This window comes from Rosa chinensis, chromosome 7, assembly GCF_002994745.2.
Source record: "Rosa chinensis cultivar Old Blush chromosome 7, RchiOBHm-V2, whole genome shotgun sequence".
In the NCBI taxonomy this organism is placed as follows: domain Eukaryota; kingdom Viridiplantae; phylum Streptophyta; class Magnoliopsida; order Rosales; family Rosaceae; genus Rosa; species Rosa chinensis.
In genome coordinates, this window is record NC_037094.1 from 17,680,463 (window position 1) to 17,693,339 (window position 12,877).

The 12,877-nt window shown below is 40.0% G+C and overlaps 1 protein-coding gene across 1 annotated transcript; it reads left to right on the forward strand.

Annotated features, from left to right (window-relative positions):
* The first annotated feature begins 9,667 nt into the window (after window positions 1-9,667).
* On the forward strand, window positions 9,668-12,823 carry LOC112177266 (cucumisin). The gene is given in 11 exon segments (XM_040511352.1): window positions 9,668-9,684; window positions 9,774-9,851; window positions 10,021-10,118; window positions 10,215-10,355; window positions 10,443-10,542; window positions 10,682-11,192; window positions 11,276-11,598; window positions 11,684-11,795; window positions 11,906-12,119; window positions 12,200-12,767; window positions 12,769-12,823. Coding segments are annotated over 11 exon segments (2,217 nt in total).
* Window positions 12,824-12,877: the final 54 nt, after the last annotated feature.

Genomic DNA, 12,877 nt, shown 5'->3' on the forward strand with positions numbered 1-12,877 from the left:
AGAGCTAGAGTCAGACGACGAGCTAGAGTCAGACGACGAGCTAGAGTCAGACTCATAATCGGCATGAGCATTAGCTTGCCTTTGATTTGAACCAGCATTAGCAGGCACATGCTTTAATGGATCCAAGTACTTTATCTCTGCTTTCCCCGACGCACGCCTAAACTGGAGCAGCTTCTTTATTAAAGCACGATTGCCAGTAAGGTGAAGAGGCCGAACAATCATCTTCTCAAGGACAGGTGATTTGAGAAGCAGAAATCTGATGAGTGCTAATTCAGCTTTGACACCAGAAATGTCAATTAATTTCACAACTCGTAGTTGGTTGAAAGCCCAATTCTGGCTGTCGCCTAACCAAGAGCTCACTTTTCTCCTAATAGCCCCATCTTGCTGCCAAGCCTACACAAAGGTCAAGGTCTCTACTGCATCAAAATCTCAAATTTCTAATAAACCAGTTTTCAAAGATAAAACTCACCAAGAATAAAGTAGGTTAAAATTTTGACTCTAGATTGCATGCTAATTCCAACAGAATAAAACTCACCAGAATTTCTAATTGTTGAAGAGAAGGGGAACGTAAAAGCAGAAATTTAATGAAGTCCACTTCAGCTTTGACACCAGAGAAGCCGGTTACTTTCACAAGTCGCAGTTGGCTGAACTTCTGGTTATCATTTAACCAAAAAGTTGTGTCTCCTACATTAGCATCAGCAGCCTCGGCTTCTTGGCGAACCTACAAAATAATTAAAGTTATCACAATAGACTCGTCTCAAACTATGACAAACCAGCTCACTACAATATTTTTTTTCAAGTTAAAAAAGTTGAGAAGTTGATTTTGGTAATAAATCTCACCGAAATTTCTAGTTCTTGTACCGGAGAGCTTCTCAGAAGGTGTACAGCAGCTAAAGTCTCATCTAAATTATTCAAGCGTATGCCTAAGCAAAGAGACTTGAGACATAGATATGGTTTCAGCAGCTCCTCTTGCAAGGCACCAACAGAAGACTAGAGCAAAATAGACCATGTAATTAAGCTGCATAGATCAAAATAGATGTGAATAATGCAAGTTAAAATTTAGTCACACAATGCATTACCTGTAGGAAAAAACCATCAATTGAGAGACTTTCGATACGAGTCAGTTGAGAAAAGAACTTGAAGAAATTGGTACAACTGATAGAAGCTGCCTTTTTTTGTTCAATTGACACATGAACAAGGTTTAAGGTATTCACCCCAATGTCAACATCCTCAAAAGCACCTTCGACCTTAAGGTATTGGAGTTTTGGTGCATCGATGTTGAGAGTTTTGATACCAGCAAAGTCACATAAAATCAGTTTCTCAAGCAGAGGGGAGCAAGCAATCATCTTTTCGAACATGTCTTGCGTAATGGTAACCATTTGAATATTTAAGGTCTTCAATTTCCAGAAGCCTTTGAAGGTCGACGGGGGTTTAAGCAGACAACTATGTAACTCTAAATGAATCAAATCCTGACACAAAAACAAACTCGAAGAGACATTGTAAGGAGGACCCCTCCACAGCTCCAGTGTACACTTCTTCAAAGAGGATTTTGATAGACGATAAATCCATCTATCGATATCCGCAGCAGCTAGAGGCTTATTTCGACAAGAAATCTTGAAGGTGTGTATGGAGCCAATTTGGGATACCAGAACATAATCAACAATGTTCTCAAGCGTGGTTTCCCTCTTCCCCTTCGTGCCGGTTTGATCCGAGAGACAACACCGATCATCAAATACAAGACATGGAAGATTATCACAGTTGGACTTCCAGGTACGCGATAAAATTCTTGTCCTCACTGCGTCCCTGATCGGCAAACATGACAAGATTTGTTGTATAACATCGTCTTCTAAGTTGCTTATTCTGTCCAGCTTCATCCTCTGTTTCTTCTTTAAAAAGATTGGTGGCGGCTCTGTCTGCATCTTAGATATCTATCAGGTAATTAAGAAGAAGATCATGAAACTGTGGGATTGTAGAACAAGGGGTTTGGGTTTTACACAAGAACAGAGGTTTTATAGATAGAAGAAAAAGGTCGTTTGCCTTGACAAGCAAGGCACAATGATTACGGGCCTACAAATCAGTTTGGCTTCGGTTGGAGTCTGTAAAGAATTAATGACATGTTTACCTACTTGGAATGTGAGAGAATGATTACGGAGTAAATTTTTTCCTGCGGTTACTAACACATAAAAGAATTTGAATGATTCCGGATAAAAGTATTCATGCGTTTACTAACACACGAAGAAATCAGAATGGATGTAGGTCTCACCTCTTTATAATGAATTGGTTTCTGAATACTCAGGAATTTGATTCCGAAGGGGGGAGATGAGTTTAGGAATCAACTCCTCTGGAATCAATACAGATTCATTTCTTCTCTCATTCTAGTTGTCCCCGATTCATGATTATTTATATTCCAAGTAAGTAAACGTACTATAAAAAACAAACAAATCATAGGGCCCTGAATTGAATGATGTACAAAGTGAAAGTGCCACACGCCAGTCTTTTTCTAATCGCAAAGGAAAATTATTTGTGGCATCAATGAGGTCTATGATTTGTGTTCTCAATTTTAGGTGTCTACCACCTACAAACATCACCTTTATTTTAAATCATGTCATGTAATTCTTGAGAAAAAAACTATATTTTCCTTTTAAAATCTCATGAATCTAAATTAGTTCGGCTTTCTTCTAAAAAAAATAATAATAAAAAATTTTAAAAAAAATTATTATTATTTTGGCTTCTTCTTTTTTGGGTCATTTTTTCTTTTCACCATGCTTAGATTTAACAACAATATTTTCTTTCTTCAATCAAGGATATAAAAAATTTCATGTTATTCAGTCAATAGATTTGCACATACATTCGATCTAGAGAATTGCATAACACATGTGTACATACTAGTTGATATTTAACTAGGTTTTGGCACTATCAGTTGGGGCCCGTAGGAGTACCCAAGTACCAGGCCAAGGGCCGGGTTCACAACCCACCATGATGGTGCGCGTCAGGGACGACACCTTGGGCACAAAGGGGTTCAGACCTGATCAGCACAATCCATCTAATTACACACCAGAAAGCTGATATAGCTACAAAGGGACAATACGCATCCCACATCGAAGATATGAGAAACTTCTTTCCCACGCTCGAGTATTAAAGCATCAGCACAACCACCTTATAGGGGTAATAACTCCTTTCTTATACTATTACTATATCCATTTGTATATTAGTATCTTACTCCAGCATCGGAGAGGTATAAACCATCCAGTACGGTTTATCCCTCGTGTTACTGGTACAGGATACAGGAGTTGGATCGGTACCCCGGTGGTATAGCATTTTGCGTGAGATACTCGGAGAAAGCCACCAGAAACAACATGTATATGAATTCAACCTTTGTTGGGTTGCTGCAAATTTTGAAGATTTAATGTGAAAAGTACATATTCATATCATATGATTTTATATATATATATTCTTTTATTCATTTTTTTTTCTCTTCATATAGCTAGGGTTTAAACGTTAGATTTAAGTTTATTATTTTTTGTTTGTTTTTTCCTTATATTTAGATTGTAGATGATAATTAATGGCTGCTACTAGCATGAAATTTTTTCTTACCTCTTGACTTAGGTACATATGTATTTTCCAAATTCAATTTATTAATTTTAATTTTTTTGGATGAAATTAATCAATATTTGGAAAGAAAAGTCAATGCCTATTTCTTAACACCTAATTCAATATATTAATGTTATTTTGGAAAGAATTAATATTTTATAGTATTTTGGTAAACAACGTATTTCGATTAAAAAAAAAAAAAAAAAAAAACTAAACAACGTATTTTATAGTTTTCTCTCTTCGTCGAGTGAAACCCTAAAACCCAAAAGTCCAGTCTTTTCCGTCTTGAGTATTCGACCTTGTCCAACGGTGGCCCGACCGGTGCTGGCCTCTGGCCTTGCCGTCATCTTGTGGTTTGCTGTCGGACAGGTATTCGATTGATATGGTCTGAGGTCTTCCAAGGGTGGTTGCGCTCGGGCTTGGTTGTTTCTAGCCTCATCTCAACCTACGTTGGGTTGTGCTGATCAAGATCGGCGAGATTCCAGACGTTGTGTAAACGACGTGAATTGTGACGACGTGTTTCAGGCGTGAGCTGTGGCGGAGTGGGGCGCGGTGGTTTGGGTTGAAGTGGCGAGAGGTCATGGAGGCGTGGATTAGAATGGTACGGGTCGTGGTAGAACGGGTCGAGCAAGCGCCACTGGGCTTGTGGCGTACTGCATGTCGTCAGGGGATCTGAGCTTGTGGATTACTACATGTCGTCGGGGATGATGGGCTGAGATCAGGCTAGCTTAAGGGGCTCTGGAGTTGGGCTATTCCTTTGGATGCTCTTGGGCCTACTATGTTGGACTAGGGTTGATGCCCTAGGTCTTTACTATGTTTTACCTTTGTCTTTTACAATAAATTCCTTGTATTTAAGAACCTATGCACTAAGGTGCACCCAATATCTCTCTAGCGCCAATGGAGTAGTACTGAAGGAGGATATCCGCTATCTCTACGTATTTAAATGTCTAATGAATAGGACTATATGTACGTACCACTGTTGGGTACTACCACTAGCTTCTTGTCTGTCTATACCCTTAAATGACAACGGAAGGGTATGTAACGGCATATTTTGTCTTATGATGTAAATACTATATACTCCCTGAACTTTCCGGGAAAAAACAGTTCAGTCCCTGCCTTTTCAATTTCACATGTTTACTCCCTCATCTCTCAATTTTGAACCAATAGGTCCATTCCGTAAAAAAACTCTATTAAAATGTCTATTATACCCTCAGTTCTTCTTTTTTCTTTTTCTTAATTTATTTTTTTATCTTCTTTTTTTCCGTTTATGTTTATCTCTTCTTCTTCCACCTCTCTTCTCCTTCAAAATCAAAATTTCTAAAGCGACCAAATCAATCCGAAACAAAAACCTCTCTTCATTTGCTCAATCAAAAAAAGAAAAAAATCTTTTTTTAAAAAATAATTAATTAATTAATTAAAAATTTGAGGGTAGAATAGACATTTTTGGTCGGAGAATAACAAATTGGACCTATTGGTCCAAAATTGAGAGATGAGGGAGTAAACGTGTGAAATTGAAAAAGCAGGGATTGAACTGTTTTTTCCCTGAAAGTTCAGGGAGTAAATAGTATTTAACCCATGAATATATTATCTCTTTAACTCAAAAAAAAAAAAATTATTTTGGAAAGAAAAATTATAGGAAAGAATTTAATTAAATGAAGAAAAATATTGGTCAAAGAATCTGTAGACATATCTCTTAAATTAATACATAATTAATAACTTGTTCAAGTAAAACCCTAATTTGTGTTTAGCCCAAACTCTAGGTTACTTGACCTAGTGGTAATAGGGTTTAATTAGAAGAATCTAGAGATTATATTTCATTGTATGATTCAGACTCTATGTATTGTAATCCTCTATATAAAGATACCCCTATTATCAATGAGAACACACAACGATTTTCTCTCAATTCTGTTTCCTTAAAACACGTTATTAACACGAGCCCTAAACCTAGCCTTAGAAACCAAAACCCTAGAAAGTGATCAAGCTTCATCGGATTAGCCTCGCCTGCACTACTACTGCCCCCGCAGCCCTCGCGTCGCAACTCAACGCTAACCCTACCAGGTTAACCTCGCTGCCCCTGCAGCGCCCGCAAGCCCTGCTTGCCTTCTGCCCTCGCGCTAGCTCGCCTACCCTTGCGACCCCGCGACACTTTGACCACGCTACCCCGTGACACATAGACCCCGCGAGCAGGAATTGCGTCTGCTGCCCCTACAGCCCCACGCTGTCTCGCTGGTCCCCACGAGCGTGCCCTGCATCTGCTGTCCTCGTAGCCCAACGTTCGCTCACTGCCTCCGCAGGATCCTCTCGGCCACGAGGCATTTCAGCAACATCCTCATGGCCCCGCCCACAGCATCCTCGCGAACCCACTACTCCTCGACCAAGCGACCCAATGACGCCGCGCCCCACGGCCTCGCGAATACAAGGCCCCGCAACCACACGACTTCACGACCACACTGCAATCCTACAAGTCTACTCTATTGCACTAGGACTGAAGCTCGTCTCCAATCCTACAACAAGGACCAAATACGTTCTGCAATCCTAAGAGGTATGTTTTACTAAAAGTTCCTGTTTTTGAAGTTTTCCATTCTTTTTCTTCTTTTCTCAGGGACTTGCAACCTCCCTTCTTCTACCCCCCCCCCCCCTCTTTCTCCATCATAGGGGAGACTAATAGCCGAACTGTGGGGGTTCGTGCTCACTCCAACCTTGGAGCTTGTTGAGATCTCCAAACTTAGAGTTTGAAGAGAATTTATGATCGACCACTTGCGTCATTGTTTCGATCTAATCCAATACATCTTGGAATTGAATTTATTGGAAGCAATTATGCTCAGAAATTCCTAATTTCTTGGAAGCGACTAAGCTCAGAAATTTTATATGTTTTCGTGGTAGCCTATTTCCCTCTGAAACTAACCCTAATTTCTTGTTCTCTTTCAGGATGAGTAACCTGAACAAATTGGACTTTGCTCCATTGGGAACACTGGCTCTGGATATCACAGGTGGGTTCGTGATGTCCGCCAGCATCTCAAGGCCGATGGAATCTTGGATATGATTCTCTAGCCTAGCCAGGATGTGCTAACTGTTGAGCAAGCTCAAGCTTTGTAAGCAAATAGAGAGCCTTAGAGGCAAATAAGCCAAAATCCATCATCCTAATGACTCATCATATGGATGATTCGCTCTAGTACGAGTGTATGAATGAAGAAGACCCCAGAAGGCTGTGGGTCTCACTCGAAGATAGATTTGGCAACGTCCGTGACTCCCTGCTTCCTGACCTAGAAATGAGATGGCATAGCCTCCGCTTCTATGATTTCAAGTCAGTTCTTGGCTACAACTCGGAAGCACTTCGCATTAAATCCTTGATGGAATTCTGTGGTAAAGAGATCACAGATGCGATGTTGATTGAGAAGACTCTCTCTACCTTCCCCGTCTCTGCATTGATGGTTGCTAAGAACTATCGAATCGAGGTTACTGCAGGACGGATCATAAGGTTTCATGAGCTCATGGGAGCTATGAATGTCGCTAAAAAGCATGACAACACCCTTGTGAAGAACTATAATTCGAGATCTGTGGAAACTGAGCATATTACTTTTGTGACTACGATGGCTGGATCATCATTATTAATTCAAGGACATGAAATAGCCCAAGTTCCCCTTTCCAAAAGGCACCTTGATTACTGTCGCAAAAACTCTCTACGCTCCTAGGGCAAATCACACCTATGAATGGCCAACAGATTCCATGCGAAAACGCATGTAGAGAACGGAAATGAGTTTCTTTGCAATACCTCTAATGATTGCGAACAAAGGCACATCTTAGAGAAGTTTATATGTCTCTCTAGTGGACTCTATGTCACTATTTGAGCTATTAAATCCAATAAAGTTATGAGAGAATATCTCTTGGATTTAGACACATATTGGCTTTGTCACGACAGGATAAGTCATCCTAGTCATGATATGATGATCCATCTACTAAAGACTTCACATGGACATCCTTTCTCTCGAGCGACATGAAGCATGAATCAAAAGTTGATTCCTGGACTAAGTGTGACCGACGTTGCTACCTAGGTCATCGCCTCTGTCCACCACCAGCCTTGGGCTGGCGCAGTCCCTATCCATAATGCCATGGATGGCGTCCATCATGGTGATGGCGCCCCAGGTGATGCTGCAATCAAGAACTTGCTTCAAATAGTATTTCAGACGCTCAAACCTTTGTGGGAAGAGATCAGAAAAGATGGCAAAGTGGTTGACGCTAGCTAGGGTTTTAGTGCGACAAGAGGAGGCCGCTTAGGGTTTTTAGTTTTGTAAGTTTCATTGTGTCACCCTAGTTTATTAATGCAATTGATTCAACTCCTAGCATTTAAAAGGAAATATAAAAGGGTAAAGTTAGTGTTGCAATAGTATGATGTGGCAAGATATATTATGTGGAATTGCAAATAAAATTTGTATTTACTTACATAGCATGAAACTTAGGATCTAAGGCTACAAATCGTAGGTCTCATTGAGGCCCCATATCATTGCCCTAGTTGCAAATTATGTCATTTTGTAAGAATAGGGATCGGATGATGTACATTGTCCCTGTGCCATCTCCAAAACCACTAGCGTAAAGGGACAAGCTCTCACCTTATACCCATAGCATCCAATGGTTTAGACCTAGTTCCCTGAAAGATCCAATGTTTAAAAGTGAGGTGAAATAACCAAAAGAACGAGGGGAAAAAAAGGACAAAAGTCATGGGCACCCCTTCCTAACCATGTATTATGTGTCTCATGCATTCCCACTCTAACACTTGTTCATTTCTTCTTCGACATTTGTGCCTCTTTTCTTCTCCTTCTTTCTCTTCCCCGTCTATTCATTTATATTCTCCATAGACAAAAAATAATGGGAAAGGCTCCATCGAGCTCTTCTGAAGAACACCCATCGATTTCAGAATAAATTATGGCTAGTGGGTCTGTTTTTGTTAAAATATTAGTTAACCCGCTCCGATTTTATCCCCAGTCTTATGTTCAAATCGTAAGCTTTTGAACTTTAGTTGAAACAAATTATTAGTTGTTTGAATGGGAAAGGAGAAGAAAATGATTGTAGAAGAAGCTGATTGGGAACAGATAGAACCTTATGGTTTATGCTTTCTTGTTTGTTTATGCAATGGAGAATTGAGATTGGCAGGGAAGAAGAAGAGAATGGCATAGATGTTGTTTTTTCTTTTCCTCAGAGAAAGAATAATAAGAGAATGCACTCCCTCAATCTTTAGTAAATGGTAATAAAAGAATTATTAAGAACTTGATTGAAAAACAACATTACTCTCAATTTATTGATGCATAAATTATTGATTGTTTTGAGTAATATTGTTATGGGCAAATTTGGTATGTGAAAAATTAGAAGTTGACTCATCATACTAATATAGGAAAGTAAGCTAACGTGGATGCTTAGTCACTGGACCGCAATTAACAAAACTTTTCGTCCGGATTACAATCAAAACAAGTCATGATGTTTGGACTTATAACTAATTAACTCTTATTTTAATCAAAATTCAAGCTCTCCCTTCAAGAGATACGTTGCAGAATAAATGAAAAATGAAACACAATATCAATTGCAGTCGCAAGACGGTTTAGGAATGATAACTATTTTATGATAATATCAAGAAAAAAGAGAGAGATGATCCTTCCATTGACTCTGGGACAATTACAACATTTTAACTGCATAGACTAATATATTGATAATCCTTTCCATTTAGTATAATCTCTTTTTTGGAACAATTGAAAGTGGTTAGGTTGTGAAATTAATAAAGTAACTTCGAGCTTCGATTCATGGTAATTTGTTGAAATTTTTTTTTTAATCGTTATTTGGCGACAATTACAAAACCAGAAGCACCAAAGGACCGGCCTCCGGCGTCCTGTTGATCTATACGAGATAATTTGAACTATCTGAACCTTAGCAGTCTCCTACTTCTTCTGCTTATATAAACACCAGTATGGATCTTAATCTTTATATCGTACATTATCGATCAGCTTGTACCGCAGGCAGATTTGGTACCCAATGACTACTCATTTCCTTCTACACACATTATTTCTTACAGCATTTGCTCTATCTTGCCATGGCCAAGAGAGGAAGGTATGTTAATATAGGTACAAAATATGTTATCAATCTGCGTACATCTGTGTATTAAATTTATTGAGGAAACTGTACATCTTCGAGTGTAGGTTCACATTGTATACATGGGAGAGCGGCACCATGGAGATTTTTCTGCTCAATCCACACACCATTCAGTGCTACAAAGCGTACTTGGAAGGTCAATAACACTAAAATAAGACCAAGAGTTTTTGTTTTTCCCGATTGGCAAAATGCTCTACTTACTTATTCTAAAAAAAAAAAAAAAAAAAAAAAAAAACTCTACTTACTTGCCATACAAGTCAGATATCTCAAGCATTTGTGTTTTCCCAATTGCAGCTTCAAGTTGGCCAAAGAGTCGCTGATCTATAGTTATGGGAAGAGCTTTAATGGGTTTTCCGCAAAGTTGTCGGATGAAGAAGTTGCAGAGTTGGCAGGTGAGATTCTTCGGTGAATAGTTCTCAATCATATATACACTTCTACTAAATGCATTTAAAAGCTTAATATATGTAAGAGATAAATTGGTTATGCAGAAATGGAAGGTATAGTTTCAGTGATTCCAAACCACAGACTAAAGCTTCACACAACAAGGTCGTGGGACTTCATGGGTTTCAGCAAAGGCCAACGTGGAGCATCTGTAGGAGAAGAGGTTGTGATAGGGCTTCTAGACTCAGGTATTACTAGAGATGAATGCTCTCCATAATCTTGACTGCCTCCTTTTTGAAAACCTCGAGACGTTCTAAGCAATTTTGGTTTCATAGGAATCTGGCCGGAATCTGATAGCTTCAGTGATGATGGCTTTGGCCCTCCACCTAAGAAATGGAAAGGCAAATGCAAAGGTGCCAACTTCACCTGCAACAAGTGAGCTCTCTTTCTCCCAAAAAAGTGGATTAAGAATTTGAAAATATGCAAAAATTATAAGACTTGAAGCACTCTTGTGTGCATTTGGTGTTTTTGCCTCGTCTTTTCACAACTAATGGAACACTTGATGACATCGCAGCAAAGTTATTGGAGCCCGCTACTACAACAGTGATGGCTCCTATGACCCCACTGACATCCAGTCCCCAAGAGATTCCAACGGACATGGAAGCCACACTGCTTCAACTGCAGCAGGCCGCGAGGTGCCAGCCAGTTACTTGGGGTTAGCTTCTGGGACTGCAAGAGGTGGAATCCCGAATGCTAGGATTGCTGTCTACAAAGTTTGCTGGGCATCTGGATGTTATTCTTCAGATGTCCTTGCAGCATTCGATGATGCAATAGCAGATGGAGTTGATATTATATCAGTCTCACTTGGCAGTGACTTCCCACTCCAATACTTAGAAGACCCCATTGCTATTGGGTCTTTCCATGCCATGAAATATGGTATAGTGACCTCAACTTCTGCTGGAAACTCTGGCCCTGCTCCATTATCAGTTTCTAATTATGCACCATGGATAATGACCGTTGCTGCCAGCACCATTGACAGAAAATTTGTGGCAAAAGCAGTTCTTGGCAATGGAGAAGTCTATAGTGTGAGTTTGAAGCCTACATCAGCAGTACAATGACAAGTCAACTTATTAATACCACATAAATCATTTTCCATGATGCAATGCAGGGACTTTCAATTAATAATTTCGACCTGAATGGAAAGTCATATCCCCTAATATGGGGAGGAGATGCTGCTAATTTCTCTGCTGGAGCTAACTCGGAGATTGCAAGCTTTTGTCCAAATGGAGCCCTGAATTCACTTAAAGTAAAGGGAAAGATTGTTTTCTGTGAAACCATAGACGATGGCTCGGGTGTTCTACTAGCCAATGGTGTCGGTACAATTATGGCCGATTCATCTTCCTCTGATTTGGCACTTAATTACCCGTTAGCAGCAACTGTGGTTACAATAGGAGATGGACAGAGAATTATGAACTATATTAGATCAACAGCGTAAGTATATCTCATTTGTAACTCTCTAAATATGCAAGTTTTTTTTCTGCATCATTGCAATGAAATGAAAACTTACCTGTTTCAGGAATCCTAATGCAACAATTCTTGTTGGCGAGACGGACATGGATATCATGGCACCTGTTGTTGTGTCATTTTCTTCTAGAGGACCCAACCCTATAACCCCAGATATCCTCAAGGTGAGACAAATCTGAACGTAAAGAAACTCATAGTCATTTTCCTTCAAATATGTTTCTGAAGATACTGAACACTATTATGTATGCTGAAATTGTGGATGAATGGTATACAGCCTGATCTGACCGCCCCTGGTGTTGACATACTTGCTGCTTGGTCTCCAGTGGCACCACCTTCCATTTACGAAGATGACACCAGGAGTGTCGAATTTAATGTTATCTCCGGGACATCCATGTCCTGCCCTCATGCTAGTGGTGCTGCAGCTTATGTCAAAGCTGCACATCCAAATTGGTCTCCTGCTGCAATCAAATCTGCACTCATGACAACAGGTGTGAACAAACGGTACTCTTGCTTTCATTATAATAAGACGGGAACTGACTATAGCTGGGTGCATTTTTCCCCTGAATAGCTCATGTCCTGGATCCAAAGAAGCATGAAGACCTTGAATTCGCTTATGGGTCTGGTCACATCAACCCTCTGAAAGCAGTAGACCCCGGGCTTGTTTTTGATGCACATGTAGCAGACTATGTACATTTCCTCTGCAAGCAGGGTTACAATACCACCACTTTGAAGCTCATCACTGGTGACAACAGCAGTACTTGTGGCAGGACAAAGCCAGGAAGAGCTTGGGATCTTAACTATCCATCGTTCTCTCTAGCAGTTGAAGATGGCCAGCATGTCAATGCTGTCTTTACTAGAACAGTCACAAATGTGGGATCACCAAACTCAACCTATACTATTAAGGCGCACACACCCTCCTCAAGTGTTTCGGTAAAACCATCAACCATTTCTTTCTCTTCTGTCGGTGAGAAGAAATCCTTCACAGTCAAAGTAATTGGTCCGCCTATTGCACAGCAGCCGATCATGTCCGGTGCAATCGTGTTGACCGATGGGATCCATCTGGTGAGAAGCCCTCTCGTTATCTACACAATCCTCCCTGGTGCTGCACATTCGTACTCCATACCTGAGAAAAAAACCAAGTTTTAAAGGTTCTTCCTTGTACCACAGAAATGGGATCTTCAGACACAACTAACCCCTACTTCATAGTCTCCATCCAACATTTTAGTTCGTTATACGGTCAAGTGCA